Source organism: Panthera onca, chromosome X, assembly GCF_046562875.1.
Source record: "Panthera onca isolate mPanOnc1 chromosome X, mPanOnc1 haplotype 2, whole genome shotgun sequence".
Lineage (NCBI taxonomy): Eukaryota > Metazoa > Chordata > Mammalia > Carnivora > Felidae > Panthera > Panthera onca.
The window spans coordinates 52,188,261-52,206,314 of NC_138357.1; the positions used below are offsets into that span (position 1 = coordinate 52,188,261).

General features: G+C 33.0%; 1 protein-coding gene across 1 annotated transcript in view; it reads right to left on the bottom strand.

The window, feature by feature from the left end:
* DIAPH2 (diaphanous related formin 2) overlaps nucleotides 1-18,054 on the bottom strand; it is a 1,007,297-nt gene that overhangs the window by 732,726 nt on the left and 256,517 nt on the right. Inside the window, exons 11-12 of the mRNA XM_081793317.1 lie at nucleotides 7,834-7,944; nucleotides 1,850-1,968 (exon numbers count right to left, since the gene is read on the bottom strand). Coding sequence (XP_081649443.1) covers nucleotides 1,850-1,968; nucleotides 7,834-7,944 — 230 coding nt within the window. The remainder of the gene's footprint in view (nucleotides 1-1,849; nucleotides 1,969-7,833; nucleotides 7,945-18,054) is intronic.

Consider the following 18,054-nt stretch of genomic DNA (forward strand, 5'->3'; position numbering starts at 1 on the left):
TTTTAAAATTTACATAAATAAAGTCTATGGAATCACTTTAATCTTTTAATGAGAGAAACAGACTTAAAAGAGCATTTCTAAAACCATTTAATCATCAAAACCTTATGCAGTTATCCATTATATTTTAAATTTGAGATGATAGCTGGTATGATTGAAACAGCAATGCCATTAGAGAAAATGGTTTACTCTTGATCTTCCTGTGGTTGTGATAGAGGGCCTATATTATTCACATAAGCCACTATCCCTCTATTTTCACTGCCACATAATACAGACAGTAAAGGAGCATTCTGTGGACTGCTAAAATATCACAAACCAGTTTTATTTTATACTGATAAAACACTAAATGTGAAATTGTTACTGTTTGCATTTATTTGTATTTCATCATTTAATAAAAATGGAGAGTAAAGACAAAAGAACTTGAAACATACTTTTCTTAGGATATAAAAAGAGTGGTAAAAGTTTAGATTCTTCTAGTAAACTAGATAACAGATTTCAAAAATGGATTCACTTTTATAATAAAAGTGAGGACATAGAAAATTGATCTAAAAGAAAGGTAGAAAAGGAAATGTAATCTAACGTTCTAAAAATAACCTGAAATGTCAACATTTTGTTTGAAGTAGAATTAAGTATATGATGGATTATTTCTTACACCCCATGTAAGAGTGTTGTGTTAAAGTCTCATAAGGTCCCTTAAGCGGTTACAGAATGGAACCCAAAATATCTTTATGGTGAAGTTTGACTAATAAGAGAAATCTATACAAAGCAAGGAAGCAAGATATATATTAATACAAAAAGCATTTAATATTATGAAAATGACTGTCGGCTAGAGTCACTAATGCTGGATAAGAAATTAGTAGCGTTGATCCCTTATTATAATGGCATCGTTATCCATCATACACACATTTATCTAATACTTCTAAGACACTTCAATAGTAGCATTGGAGGAAAAAGATGAAATATAACATTTCTGCCCTCAATCTCATAGGGGAACAGAACTATACATATTTATGTATAGTATAGACAGTATATGTATAGACAGAAAGTACTGTGAGTTTCAAGGAGAGGAATATTCCAGCTTTTTTTTCTTTCTTTCTTTTTTTTTTTTTTTTTTGGCAGTGCAGGGAGGAAGAGGGAAGAAGATACCATAGAGAAAAATTCCATCTCAAAAATCATTTTAGTTTTGAAGTGTTTCCCAGTCTCCTCCAAATTCCCTAAGTAAGAAATTTACTGAGTGTGAAACAAATGGCCAGCAATGCTATGACAACCATCTTTTATATCTAAAATCTTGTCATATAAAATTGTTGCCACAGGAAGATTACACCTGGTATTTGACTCAAACGCTTCTACCACATAGCCCTGTTATAGTCAGATACTATCACATCTAAACATTTTTTTTTTTACTAAGGAACCAAAATATTTGTATTGAGACTAAGACACTTATTTGAATTGAATTATATCTCTAGATCATTTGAGTAACTTTTAATAAAACTGAAGAAGCATATTACCTATAGTCACATATGAACTCAGTGAACTTTTCCTCCCAAATTCTTACATTTGAGTGAGGTATATGCCTTAGGCTCTTGTCTATTCCAGACTATTAAGCTGAATATATCTATAATACAGCAAGCCATTGTGCAGATTTCAATACCATCTGTGTAAATCATCGGGATAGTCTGACAATTCCTCAACATGAATCTGAAGGACAGCATTATAGAGAGGTACTAATATAAGTAAATGGATATAAATTGGGCTGGCAGACAAAAACTCTAATAATGGTCCACACAATCACCCACAAATCCCTTTTTCACAATACATGCAAAATGACTTCTGTGGCTTGTCAAAAGGATATTCCATTTCTGCTCGAATGTCATTGAGACGGTGTGATAATTCAGTCAGGTCGTCTTCTTTGTTCTCATCAAATACTTTCAACTGAATATCAAGCTCATCATTCTCTTTTTCTTTTAGATCCTAATATACAAACATAAAACTACAGATGAGTAACAGTTTGAAAACACCATACTTTGGTAATAAAGCATAGACACTATTATTCATTTATATATACAGAAGTAATTTTAAATATTGACCCAGGCACTTAGTTTCCTGAGAGAAAGCAAATGCACTATGTATTTTCCTATTTTAAAATTAAAGAACCTCATTATATTAATTGCATTTTCTTTTCATGACCCAGATTTTGATTATTTACATTAAAAAAATTAACAATCACTTTTACAGTTGAAAAAAACTAATTGCTAACAATCCAATTTGAATGCTGTCATTTTTGATTAAACATACTCATCAAAGATAGCAAAAGAACTCATGCAGTTAGAATATTCACATATGCCTCTGGCAAAAAATGCAAATATAGATCAATTGTACTAATGAAGAATAAATGCAAGGATATATTCAAGCACAACAGCCCCAAGTATGGTGTAGAAAGTTGTGTAAAGAAATCTTAAGTGATATTTTGTGATTTTGAAGCAAAAAGGCATCAGGATTTTTTTTTATCAAGCTGCATGTCTAGCCTCCTCCCCCACTTTTTTTTTTCTTGGCCTAATCACAAAATACCAACTTGGGCATCAAAGATTTGTTTTTGGAATACATTATAAGCACATGCAATACAAACCTCTGATAATTTTCAAAATAATAGTATGGACAAAATCTTTGGAAGCATGCCACACTAGAGATTGTTGGGCTTAATATATATCACCTGGAATATGTTTTAATATGTGTCCATTAAGTTGCAGCTTTCAAAACCCAAATCGATAATCACAACTGTGGATGCTCAAGGGTGATACTGAAAGTGGGACTAGGATTTCAGAGCTGAGTTTTAACTCTAAAAGGAAATGCAAGCATGGTGTATTTCAAATTAGGTCAACAAAACAAAATAGGATTCATTCCTTGTTTCTACTTTTATTCATAGAACAATTATAAATGGAAGTGTAATGCTATTACTAAAGCCAAATGCAAATGTATGCAGTTTATAGATTTTTTCTAATGTTCACATAATTTAAATTTACATATAGAACATATGAAAATATTTATTAGTATGTTTCTATAATTTCATATAGAATAAATGACAGATAAATGTATTTACACTTAGTTTCCTCTTTAGGAATAACTTGCTTTGGGTCTAGTTTTTCACTTTTCAATCTGTTGGAATGCAAAATTTCCTACCATTGGTGGAATGTTTTATCAGGTGATTTCAGAACTCCAGTCAGAAAAGAGCAGAAGCCAGAAATACCCAGTATGTTGGTCATTGCAGAAACAATTGTTAACACATTTTACAATATGGACTTTTCCTCATTTTTATGTCTTATGTTATAACATATTGTTATGTTCCTTCTTAGAGGCTCACTATAAAATTTGAACACTTTCAAATATGTTTGAAAAACAGAAAAATCTAATTTGAATACAGCCATTTAGCATCAGAAATTTTATAAAACAGGAATCAATCTGATTAAATATTTTCTGTAAAAATAAGTGGCTAAATGTTTAATTGTTTTTAATTAGGACAACACATTAGTTATATAAATATAGTTCATATAGTATATGAACATATATACCACAATATTAAAACACAGATATATGGGCTTCTGAGTGGTTCAGTCAGTTAAGTGACTGACACTTGATTTAGACTCAGGTCATGATCTTGTGGTTTGTGAGATGAAGCCCGGCACTGCACTGATAGTGCAGAGCCTGCTTGGGATTCTCTCTCTCTGTCTCTTTCTCTCTTTCTGCCCCTCCCCCCACTCACTCACGCACACACTCTCTCTCTCTCTTTCAAAAATATATAAATGAACATTTAAAAATTATTAAAATGTATACACATAGAAATGTGATATCTTATATTGCTTATTAATAATCTCCATTAATACAAATATATATGCATATATACATACACAAACATATATAAAGCTTCCATTCAGTCAAATATCAAACCCTGAAAAATATATCCATAAATTCATGATGAAATAAACATTTAATTAATAAAGTTTTTATATAGCACACATATGATACCCTATAAAAGGAAATGGAAATGCATCACTAAAGTTTTATATTTAAAAATATATATTATCATAACTGTACTGAATTATATTATTAATTATGTAAAATATTGTAAATATGTTCAGTTATTTCTTTAAACAGAATTGCTGTATAGATATGGAACATTTTTGACAGATTCTGTAAAACACATATTTAAGTCTCTATAACATAGTGTATTTCAAAGGAAATTCCATTTCCAGTACATGACTGATTACCAGTCAAGCAATCAAAATTGAGTCTTCAACAGAATAAGAAAGAGTTTGTTGTTTTTTTTCAAACAGAGTAAGAATGCATGATGTTTACAGACATAATTTCTTACTCTCTTGTTCCTTCACAAATCTTATTTACCTAATATTTTCTAAACTTATTTAACTAACTGTATAGTGTGTAACAACTCACTAATCCAAAGTGCTAAAGCAAATTTATGAACAGAATTTTCCATATAAATGAAGTATAAACTCCCTTTAAACACCATAATTTATCAATAGAGATGGGGGAATATTGAAAATAAATTTTTGCAGAATACAATTTTTTTTTTGCTCAAGGATTTTATTTCAGTTTTTTTTCAATATATGAAATTTATTGTCAAATTGGTTTCCATACAACACCCAGTGCTCATCCCAAAAGGTGCCCTCCTCAATACCCATCACCCACCCTCCCCTCCTTCCCACCCCCCATCAACCCTCAGTTTGTTCTCAGTTTTTAAGAGTCTCTTATGCTTTGGCTCTCTCCCACTCTAACCTCTTTTTTTTTTTTCCTTCCCCTCCCCCATGCGTTTCTGTTAAGTTTCTCAGGATCCACATAAGAGTGAAAACATATGGTATCTGTCTTTCTTACAGAATATAATTAAAATAATCCTTATCTTGAGGATTCTGGTTATTGTATGAAAAATGTTTCACTGTACTATAATATTACAATGGTCTCAGGGGTTATTAAAACACTAAGAATCATTCTCTCTAACACTTAATGATTCCAGATATGTTTTTTTTAAGTTTTTATTTGAATTCCAGTAAGTTAACATACAGTGTAATATTAGTTTCAGGTATACAATAAATGGATTCAACATGTTCATACAACCAGATAGGTTTGTGATAATTTTTTATTCATGTACCAACAATTTGAATTAGCTTTAGCCACATCTAATTTGCTGTTTTGAATGTGATACATTCTAGAAAATTAGGGAGCTCCTCCTGTTAGAATGGAGTATAAAGTAAGAATAAACAGGAAAAAAAGTGAGGATTTAAAAAACTCTCCTATGAATATATTATTAAGCTTCCATGCATGTGTACAGATGTTTAATATTAACAAAGTTCTAGAAGTTTAAGCTTAAATATTTAGGAAATTAGATAGTGAGTCAATTAGATAATTGACATAATTAGGTACATCTAATGTACATTAAAGTATGACCATTCAGACCTTTGTTCCAAATGTGATGAAAAAAGTACAAGAACAACATCAGTGGTGAAATCTATGGTATTAAAGAAAGAATATCTAACCTTCTGGGTCTATCTTTCTGGATTCTGATTCTCATATATAAGAAATACCTGGGGAGGGTTTGTTTTTCTTTTCAAACCAAACATCCCTGCCTTACCCCCAATGAGATTTTGATAGATTATCTCTAGGGGTACATGTCCAAATTCTTTAGTTGATAACCTGGGCTGTATTTAATCATATATCACTCCATTGTCTTAGAAAAAATATTGAGAATCTTTGTTTGTTGCTTTACAAAACTTTAGGAGGCAGAAACATGACACTTTCTTCTTTTCTCTTGCTGAGGAAGCAACTGAGATATAGGAATCAGGACATACTGAAGAGATGTGACACTTAAAGAAAAATCTAACTGGATACATATATTAGGAATGCATATATTAAGAAGTACATGTTGCCACAAAAGGCTTAAGCTTAGAATCACTGATGCAAAATCTTCATTGTCAGTGTAAACAAGTGAGTAACATACCATGAGACCACTGAACCCAGCAAAGATGAACACAGCAGAGAAAAGTAGAAAAGGACAAGAGCTACCATTCATACTCTTTCTGAAAACAGAACTTAAATAAACTGAGAGTCACAATTTTCTCAATCAGATATTCAGTAGTATAAGGCAGAAAATGAATGTTAAATTATAATAGATACAGGGAAACAAAAGATGGAAGAATAATAGCAACAACTAATACAAAAAATGTGGCATATTAGTAAGTGAGCAGAGGATGCTAAGGAGCCCTTGTAGCCAGAAAATGTCCAAAGACATTATTACTCTCTTAGAAACAGAGGACCAGCCCAGTGAGGACAAGCATGGAAGCCAACAACTCAAAAGCCACACTAGAATCAAGACTGTAACATTATCTGTAGCTACCTAAGCCCACAGACCTTTCATGAGGAAAGATTTGTGACAACACAAGAATACGGGTTACACACACCATAACTAATGAATGTGCCTAAGTTACCTGCATAGTGAACCTCAATATAAGTCACTTAAAATGTGTTTTGATTAACTGCAATCAACTCCTTCCTTTTTAAAGTCATGGGTTAAAGGACCATTCAAAGTAGAACTGAACTTTTCTAAAACCAGATACACCAAAGCATACATCTTATCAAAATGGGTTTCAGTAGACCCAAGTCTATGGTACATTTTATGATGATGAATTCCAACTACTTTCAGTTAAGACTATCAGAGCACGAGTTACAGATGCATGCTACACACTCATTCTTCACCAGGAAATGTCCCTTATTTTGGTATTTCTAGTACTTTAAGTATTATATACATTTATATAACATATATATAATACATACACACACACATATATATATATGTGTATATGTGTACATATTATATATATTTACTCCCTTTTGCTTCTTTTTTCTCAGGTGTGAGACTAGTGAGTTTAAACAATTGTCTTTTAACAATGCCATGTTTAAACAAAATCCCTCTTCAGTTAACATATTAGACAAAATAAAAAGTCACATTAGTTGTATTTGTGCTTATAAGTGTACTTTATCTCAGATCAAGCTGTAAAGTTGTTTCAAAAATGTTAATTATTGCATATATTCATATTCAATTTAAGGAATTATTTTTAAGAAAAGTTCCTACAGCATTGTAACAAGAATACCATTCTTAAGAAATGTGTCTAGAATATACTAATCCAAATTCTATACATACTTAATGCTGAATATATTTTTTTAACGTTTTTTATTTATTTTTGAGACAAGGAGAGACAGAGCATGAACAGGGGAGGGGCAGAGAGAGAGGGAGACACAGAATCTGAAACAGGCTCCAGGCTCTGAGCTGTCAGCACAGAGCCCGGCGCGGGGCTCGAACTCATGGACCGCGAGATCATGACCTGAGCCGAAGTCTGCCGCTTAACCGACTGAGCCACCCAGGCGTCCCACTTAATGCTGAATATAAACGACATCAATGTAAGTTCAAAGAGGAAAGCAAAAACTTTTAAATGAAAATTGAGGCTGCAGAAAAAGAAAAAGCAGCAGTCTTTTATGTTCTCAGTATTCAAATTCAAAGAAAAGAAATTCCCTTTCGACTTTGAGAAAACAAAACAAAACAACAACAACAAAAAAACCACCCACATCATTCTGGATACATTAGCTGAATTCTGAACCATAAATTGTATAGAGAGACTGACATTACTGCAATATAGAAAAGCTTACAAAATATCTAATGCTTTACAAAAGCAAATAGAACAAGGTACATTTATTTACTCTGCTGCAAATACTTTTGTCCAATGAGAGAAAAACATTAAAGTTCATTAGCATAATAAATGTGTATACACAACTTACTGGTAACATTGTTTTTAGTCCTGAACGCAGGAATTCATTCCTTAAATGTATTCTAAAATCAAGCTCATAGGGTGAAGTTACAAGGGCATTTATAAACTGCATGCAGGCCACCTGCAATTAGAAAGCAAATTTTGTTAATTTTTTTTCATTAAGGAAATATTTACTTACTGCATTCAGATCATTATTTTTCCATTAGCAAAGGCATACATACATATACTATAAAAAGAAATGTAAATTTTTACATAAGTATAAGGATGATTTAGTATAAACAACAAAATTAACAATTAAGTTTCTAATGTCCAGAATAATTTTAACAAAAATATGGATGGCCAAGTATTGCTATGTTTTGCCAAACAATATGAAGGAATATTGAATTCTCTCTGAGAAGCTCAAAGTTCCAAAAGTCTGCATATATAGCCCTTTAAAAGATCATGAAATGTATCTTTCATACCCAGCTGTCCTCAGAGTGCACTTGGCCTCAATTCTATATGGTTATAAACACTTTTCTAAAATAAATCAAATAATGTACCCTGATATTACACAGGGAACAGTGATAACTTGGAGCTATTTTATTGATTTATACTCTCTCCCTCCTATCATTGGGATACACTTGCAAAAAATATAAAGTTTTAAAATATATGATTAAGAGGAATTAATTTACTGTGTATAAAAATGAATGCAAATAAATTAAGATCAACTAGAAGGCACTGTGACAAATAGAAGTGTTTGTTTTTAAGTGAAGGTGATTCCTTAATTATATTAACACTGTAAAGAAGGTTTGGTTTTTCTTACCTTCTAATATTGAGGTTCCCTAGTATAAAGGGGACTTACTTTCTGGTAATTGCAAGCTAGAAGGGAATCAACAAAGTGCTAATTGCCTGTTGATCCATACTTTTTGGGGAATGCTGCTCAAGTTTACGGCAACTAGATAATAGTTTAAGTGATGAGCTGCACATTTAAATTGATCATTCTTTTTTTTTTAAGTTGATTTCTTTATTTTGAGGAGAGAGAGAGACAGAGAGAGCAAGTGGGGGAAGGGCAGAGAGAGAGGGAGAGAGAATCCCAAGCAGGCTCTGTGCTGACAGAGACTCAACCAGGTACTCGAATTCACAAACCACGAGATCATGACCAGAGCCAAAACCAAGTCAGACGCTGAACTGACTGAGCCATCTAGGCGCCCCTAAATTGATTATTTTTAAAGTATGCAGTGAGTGCACTGTACAGTGTTCAAAGAGTTGATTGCCAGAGAACTCCTGGAAAACCAGATTTGGTAAAGATGTCAAGTATATATACAAGTATATATAGGAGACACAAATAAATAATAGTATGAGAAAAACAGATCAGCAAAAGAAAATATTTCAAATGTATTTTGACTTGACCTATCCCACCTATCATTTTAATAGTTATTTTTCAAGTAGAAAGAAAATATTAAAAGGTTTAAAATTACAGTTCCTTTAAATATTTCTTTATTAAAAATACAGTATTCCTTTCATTTTTACATATGTACCTTAGCCATTTAAGCTGTTTTTAGGGAGATTAGTCCATCCACTTCACATCCAGGTTCAAAAATAAAAAGTTGTATGTTTTAAAGGGGATGACTAAAGTTGTTTCTAACATTACTAAATATCTAAATGACAACTGAACAATGTAGTCCAACTCCTATGAATGCTCAAATGTCAATATAAAACACTTAGACAATTGATTAAAAATACTTGCGTTATCGTAAAAGACATTTCAAATAAGTTATTATGATATTTATGCCTTAATGGACTAGTTAACCTTCTTACTTACAATAAGAAAATATGTAAGTCTTTATATAGTTTCCATAGGATGGGATAAAAGTTTGCATACTGTACATATTATTAAATATATTATCACTGCATGTGCTTGAATGATCCTTGTTATGTTACAACTATGACATGACCAAACAAGCCAAAGTACATGTCTAATCCAAAATTAATAGAGAGAAAAGTTGCCATCTGCTAGGATTGTTTTTGCCAGAAGAAATTCTAGCTTAATGGCTTGTATTAATACCCTACAGGAGAACATTTCAGTAAGAAACAAGTTAATGAGTCTTGGAATTGTACCTTTATACAAATAAAAGTATTTAGATCAGGAGATGATAAAAATAGTAAAAATCAATAAAATTAATGAATATATCAACATCAAAATACCTTTACATTTAATAAGACAAATACAGCAATACTATAAAATACTTTACATGTGATGTATAACTGAATGCTAAAAAAGAAGTGGCATTTAGGGGAACCTGGGTGGCTCAGTTGGTTAAGCACTGACTTTGGTTCAGGTCATGATCTTGCAATTCTTGAGTTCAAGCCCCGCATCAGACTCTGTGCTGACAGCTCGGGGACTGAAGCCTGCTTTGGATTCTGTGACTCCCTCTCTCTGCCCTTCCCCTGCTTGTGCTCGGTCTCTCTGTCTCTTTGCCTCTCTCTCAAAAATAAATAAGTTTTTAAAAATTAAAAAAAAAAGAAGTTGCATTCATTAACTATAAAATAATTAGAAGACAAACAAAATAGGTAGGAGACACTTTGAAGTCAGCAATTTAAACAAATAATGGCACTGGTTTATCAATGTACTATTTATTGTTTATCAAATTCTAATAGACATATAATTAAATATAAATAACATAAGCAGAATAGTCATACCATCATGTCATTTTCCAACATATTGTTACAGCGATTCCCTTTTATAAAAACATTTATAGTGTATGAATGTGAAGAACAAAAAAATCATCTTAAATATGTCTATCCCTTTATGTTACTATGTAATTACTGCCCTTTTTAGAGGACATAACAAAATCAATCCAAAACCAAAATAACTGTCACTGTTTACAAAGAATTCGTTTCAATGCCAGAATATATTATTACTTAAATATAAACACAAAACAGCCATTATGTAGATTCTGAATAATTAAATACAGAACCCTAAACTATTATCATTAGTATTATTCTTTTTAAAAAATAAATTTGAAAGCACATTTATTTATATATTTTTTAATGTTTATTGTTGAGAGAGAGAGAAAGAGAGAGAGAGAAGGAGGGAGAGGGAAGGGGCAGAAAGAAAGGGAGACACAGAATCTGAAGCAGGCTCCAGGCTCTGAACTGTCAGCACAGAGCTCAATGCTGGGCTCAAACTCACTAACTGCAATATCATGACGTAAGCCAAAGTCGGACACTTAACAGACGCACCTAGGCGCCCCTGTTCTTATTATTAATTACCAAACAATATAAGAGACTTTACATAATTCGCCATTTAATGCCTTCCTCACAAAAACCATTCAACATAAGTGCTAGTATTATTCTTAATTCACAGATGATGAAGCTGAGGTTCAAAGCAGGTAACTTATACAAGGTCAGACAGCAAGGAGAAAACTCATGATTCTAAACCATATCATTTTATTTCAAATACAGAATAATTTCCAGCACATTCAAATGCCTCATTAACTCCATTCATAGATTCACACAAAAAAAGATTTTAAGGATGGGTAATATAATAAAATTTAACTATTGCATCGTTTAACATACTGGAAATATCTAGCTTTGAAACTATTAATTAGAAAGCATACAATTATTTTAATAATATATTATCTAGTATATAAAGTGCTTATCATGTAAGTCAATTATACCTCAATTAAAAAAAAAACAATGTGGTTATCAAAATGCATAATAGATTACAAACAAAAAAAGAGGAAAGGTAGAAAACAGTTCCCAGAATGTGTTATATTCTACTATATATGTGTATATGTGTATATATGTATATGTGTGTATACATATATATACATCCTGAACAATGAAGTATGGGTAGCATCCCATCATCCAAAATAATGGTCTCCATTCTCCTTTACTTCCTGCCACGCCACTCCCTATTCAGCATACATTTGCATACAGATACAAACACACACACACACACTCACACACACACACACACACACACAGGCTAGAGATAGGCTATTCAATATGGGGCCACCAGTCACAATTTAAATTTAGTTTAGTTACAATTAAATAACATTTAAAATTCAGATGCTCAGTCACACTAGCAACGGTTCAAGTGTTCAAAAGCCCTATGTGTCTACTGGCTACCACACTGCACGGCATGAATGAAGGACAATGCAGAAACTTTGACTGGATAGCAATGCACTAGAGGCTTCAAGGAAAAAGTCTTCTGCCTAATATCTAAAACCTAAGCTCCAAAGAAGTACAAAACTCATTCCCAAATAATGATAGTTTCAGAATTGGTATGTTGAACTTCCAAGCATATAAATCTTTAAGATCATGATTGAACTATATTGTCTGCTTATAAGGCAAAATCAATCTGCTTTAAAAAAAAAAATCCAACCTCAGAGATGCAAAATAAAGAATATGCGATTTTAAAGCAGAGGGACTGCCTAAAAATGCCAAATAATCTGTTTTGATGTGTTCCTTTAAAGATAAGGAAACTGAAAACCTAGAAATATTAGATGATTCGCCCAAGATCATGCAGCTAATAAAAAGCCATGAAGACTGAACTAGAACTCATGTCTCATGACTGTTTGGGATTCTTTGTACAACACTACAATGCACAAATCTGGCATTGCTGAATAGCATTTTTTCCTTACACTGGGAAGAAAAGCAAGTACCCTTGAACTGAATATCACAAAGTCCATTTTTCCAGATTCTTTCTGTTGCTTAGTTTCTTTATAATAAGTCTAAGTTTCAAAATGGTCTGCCATATCTGTTTTAAATATAGCTTCCACAAGAATTAAAATTTAAACGTCACAGTAAATCAGCGAATTTTGTCCATTATTAATAAATATGGTAGGATTGGACCAAAATTCTGATTCTTAACCACTAAAACAGTTTCTTTATTTGTACTTCAGGGGTCTCCTTTTCTACATGATAAATATGCTGCCAAATAAATGCATGAATATGTATAGATAAAAACCACCAACTCTGCATGTGATAAAGATCCAATAATTTGTACCATGTATAATTATATGCTAAACTGAATTACTATCAGTTTTTCCATCACATTAGGATTATTCCTTTACTATAATAGTATATTTTCTTTCTACAATAATGGTCTACATCCTTTAGTCACAAGATGCTATTGTCTTCATCCTGCGGTATGGGATGTGATAGAGAGTGTGAAATATCACAAAAGAGATTATAAACTTTGTAAAGGCAAGTTCTGCATTCATTTAGGATTTTCTGTTTAACCTCTAATTGCCCTCAATACAATGATTAAAATATAATGGGTGAATGGTAATGAAATATCTCAAATTTTAATAGCATGAGACACGGCAATACAAAAAAAAAATTGTATTCCATTTCTTACCAAAGTGGTAGAGAGGGGAACTATTTTAACATGAAATATCCTCACAAAATTATTGGAAAAATGCTACAAACTTTTATTTAACTTACCAGGTCTGAAAACTATACAAGCATCTATCTCTCTGATCACAATTCAAAGAGCTATGGAGTACAATAATTGCCAACTCTAGGGCATTCTCAGACAGATTATCCATATTGCCACTAGCTGTGACAAAGTGTGCTTTTAAAATTTTATTGACACTGTCACACACTTGACCTTATTAAGTACTTTGTTGACATTAACAAGGTCTTTCTTTATCTTACCCCAGCAGGAGTTAGGAAAAAAGATGTTTTAAGTCAAATAAGTACAAAACAAGAAAGATACAAATGTACAGAGCAAGTTAATTAAATCAGGAAATGGAGAAAAATTCCAGGCAGATGAAGCCATGTACAAAGGTATGGAGGTAGAAGAAAAAAACAGCATAAAATGTTCAGGATTCTGAGCACACTATGACTGGACCAAAACATGTAAGTAGAATAGTGGTGAAGTATAAGCAGAAGAGTGGTGAAATATGAGGCTACAGATATGATGATGTATTTTGATGATGATGATGATGAAGTATTTTGTGTGTACTAAGACTACATTTTAATCCTAGAGGTTACGGGAAGATCTTGTTGGATTTTTAGCAGTGATATGACAAGAACTGTACTTCAAAACTATAACTCTGTGGAAGATGATTTAAAGGGGGTTAGAGTAAAAGGTAGAAGATATTTAAGAGTCCAGAAAAATGGCAAGATGGTGAGATGTGACAATGCACTGAAATACACAAATGGCAGCAGAGGTGGAGGGGAAGGGATACCAATGAAGGAAAGAACAACACTAAGGAAGTAGAGTTGGTAGGATTTGGTGACTGAAGGAATGGTGAATGGAGAAGAATAGATTCAAAGATGACTATAATGTTTCTGGTTTATACTACCCAGTGGATAATGCTAAGGTAACCAGGATTGAGAATACAAAAGGAAGGCAGGTTAAGATTGGAGAGAGGATTAGAGTAGGAAGGAGAAGGATGAAGAATAGGAAGGTAAGTAGCATTAAGGACAATATTGAATTTGAAATTCAGCCAAGAGGCAGCTGACCATATGGGGGGGGGGGTCTGTCTGAGTCAGTAGAATTTGGAAAAGAAGAGTTCAGAGAAATTCATCATATAGAAGTACTAGATGCAAGTCACAAGGATGGATAAGGCTGTCCAAGGACAATGTACAGAATGAGCAATGCAATGAACCAAAGCAAAGGACCAAAGAAGTGAGAATTAAGCTCTTAGGAAGCAGTATATTTTAGGGCCAAACATACAGACAGAAGATTTAAAAGATTTAAAAATATAAGAGACAAAACAAGGAGAGGTTAGTATTATGGAAATTGTGGATCGAGAGAACTTTGATAGGAATAATCAATAGTGTCAAATGGTGCTGAAGACGCCAATATGACAACTTAAAAAGTGTCTTGCTTTTTATATAATGGAGGTCACTAGTGACCCTCCATGACAAAAAAAAGATATATTTAACAATTAATCATCTTTGAAATAGACATAAAAGGAAAGACATCCTTTAAGTCAGAAGTTACTTTTATATGAACTTGAAAAATGACTACATTGTATAAATATATCTATACAGCCCCCCATTATACTAAGTCCACTCTAAAAATGATAGTAATATAAAACTGTCAATAAATAGAACAAGTTTCCTAAGTGCTAGCAGGTATTCATTCAACACCTAATATTTAACACATTCATTTACTTTTCCACAAATTTTCTCCTTATTCATAAGCTGTAGCACCTTGTTTTATTATAAATTTACCTGTACTCACAAATGATAAATGATTTATCCAAGGCTACATCCTCATGTGTGATGGCATGAGTGCACGAATAGCTAATTTACAAGTATGCTTAGAGTAAAATCTGAAGACTTGAGAACCACTATGAAAAAAATCAATCTATAAAGAATCAGTCCATATATCTGAGGGTTTGTCTATGTAAGCATGAACATTTGTTTCTGCACAGAACTCTTTCTGAAATGAATTAGATAATTCCTATATTCTTAAACAAAATATCCTAGATATAATTACATAATTATTTTCTTGCTGCTTCAGGGGTGTGATTGAATATGTGAGTTAGTGAACTATGATGTAACACAGAGATGCCTGCAGGAGCTACTGAGGTGTATAGGGCTACTTGCTTAGTTTTCATAAGGTGAGGTACTGTGTAGTGGTTAAGATCATGTACTCTGGAGCCACACTCCCTAGTGTCTAATCTGGACTTTTGCTCCTAATCACATTGTGGCCCTTGGAAAGTTATCTAACCTCTATGAGCCTGTTTCCTCATATATAAAATGGGGATACTACTATCTTTCTCCTAGAATTACTGTGAGGTTTAAAATGAGGTAATGTGTAAAGTATTAGAACATGGGTATATGATATATACATGCTATCTTTAATTTCTTATTTTTATGATGTCTCTAAGATATCCAGTTAAGCATTTGGACATGTAAGTTTGAAAAGACAGAGAGAGATGAGATGGAATTATAATTCTGGGGAATCACTAGAATACAGCTGGATGCTAAAGCTAGAGAAACAATTGAGAACATTCATGAGAAAAATAAAATACATATGTATGCATACAAGTGTATATATGTAAATGTACAGATATATGTCTAAACAAAAGTGATAATATAAGAGGGCCAAAGATAGAACAGAGAGAAAAAAAATACCCAAGAAAAAGAGGAGAAACATATGAAAAAGAGACAAAGCAGTTAAAGTAGTCAGAGAGCAAGGAGAGAATGGGGACCATAAAGCCAAAGGCAGTAAAATTTTCAAGGAGGGAGGCGATTAATATTGCCAAATGATGAGGATTAGAAAAAGGCCATTGGATTTTGAAATTAGAAGATCATTGTTGACCTTTTTAACAACTTTGAAAATCCTGAGTTGTAAAAGGAAATTTAGGAAACAGAGAAAATAAGTACAGATGATTCTTTTATTTTATTTTATTTTTTTAAAGACACTGGACCCCCAGTATTTTATTTAATTTTTTTTAACGTTTATTTATTTCTGAGACAGAGAGAGACAGAGCATGAACAGGGGAGGGGCAGAGAGAGAGGGAGACACAGAATCTGAAACAGGCTCCAGGCTCTGAGGTGTCAGCACAGAGCCCGACGCGGGGCTCGAACTCACGGACTGTGAGATCATAACCTGAGCCGAAGTCAGAAGCTTAACCGACCAAGCCACCCAGGCACCCCCAGATGATTCTTTTAGAGACTGGGACTATGAAATAAAAAAAGGAAGGTGAGAGGTTGGTTCAAAGAACAAGTAAGATCAGAAGTATTGCAGTATGGGTAAGAACTAAGAATGCTACTTAGCTGAAGGGAAGTCAGTGAAGAGAGAGCATATGAAGATATATGACTTACTGTCTCTCTGTTTCTGGAACTATTGCAGATTATGAAAATCCTATCACAAGTACAAAATTTCCCTTTAATTTTTTTTTAACGTTTTTTTTTTTTTTTTTTTTTTTTTTTGAGACAGAGACAGAGCATGAACAGGGGAGGGTCAGAGAGAAGGAGACACAGAATCTGAAACAGGCTCCAGGCTCTGAGCTGTCAGCACAGAGCCCGACGCGGGGCTCAAACTCACAGACCGTGAAATCAGGACCTGAGCCAAAGTCGGCCGCTTAACCAACTGAGCCACCCAGGCGCCCCCAAAATTTCCCTTTAAAGATGACCTTGAAAACTTCTATGGGAAGTAAATAACCTGTTTTAAAATTCAAAAAAAGAGAAAAGTGTAGACAATTGTTATTTAAAAATATAATTAGTGCTGTATTTTAACAGAATTACTTCCTGCGACTATAATAACATTTTGAGAAGTCTCAGGGTACTACAGAAATAGAAAATGTAATTCTATTGCATTTAAAATACAGCACTAATTATAATTTTTAAACAATAAGTTTAAACTTTTGTGTTTCATTCTGTATTTTGAAAATATTTTTGAAATTTTAGATGAAATTTTTTCATTGACATGAAATAGTTCAAATAAAAAAAAAACAATTCACAATTCGTGTAAGAGTGATAGGCTTTGCATATAACAAATTACTAATTTTTGTAGCTCATCAAACTAGGAAATTTCAGGGGCACCTGGATGGCTCAGTTGGTTAAGTGTCTGACTCTTGATTTCCACTCAGGTCATGATTTCATGGTTTGTTAATTTTGAGCCCTGTGTCAGGCTCCGCACTGACAGCATGGAGCCTGCTTAGGATTCTCTCTTTCCCTCTCTCTGCCCCTACCTTGTTCATGCTCTCTCTCTCAAAATAAATTTTAAAAACTTAAAAAATATTTTTAAAAAGAAGAAAATGCAGGATACAAATGATTCATCACAAAGACCTGGCTTCAAATTACATCTCCACACTTCAATAGCTGTGTGATTTTGAGTGACTGATTTGAGTAAGTAATGAAAACATTGAATGTATCTAAAACACTTACTTCTCCTATACATACATTGTGGGACAAGTACAAACTCCTATATATGACTGAATGCCAGTGATATTTAGTTAGGTAAGCCCAACTAAAGAAACAAGAACAAAGATTTCAAGAAGTAATCTAAAACGCACAGTTTTCAGGAGAACCTAAGAGGCTTATTTGGTTGAGCATCCAACTCTTGAATTTGGCTCAGGTCATGATCTCACAGTCATGAAATGGAGCCCCAAGTTGGGCTCCATGCTGAGCATGAAGCCTACTTAAGATTCACTCTCTCTCTCCCTCTCCCCTACTTGCTGTGTCTCTAAAAGAAAAAAGTACAGTTTTCAAATCTTTCAAATTTTTTCAAATATTTCAGTAGAGATATTAAAAATTTTGAGAGAGGGGCGCCTGG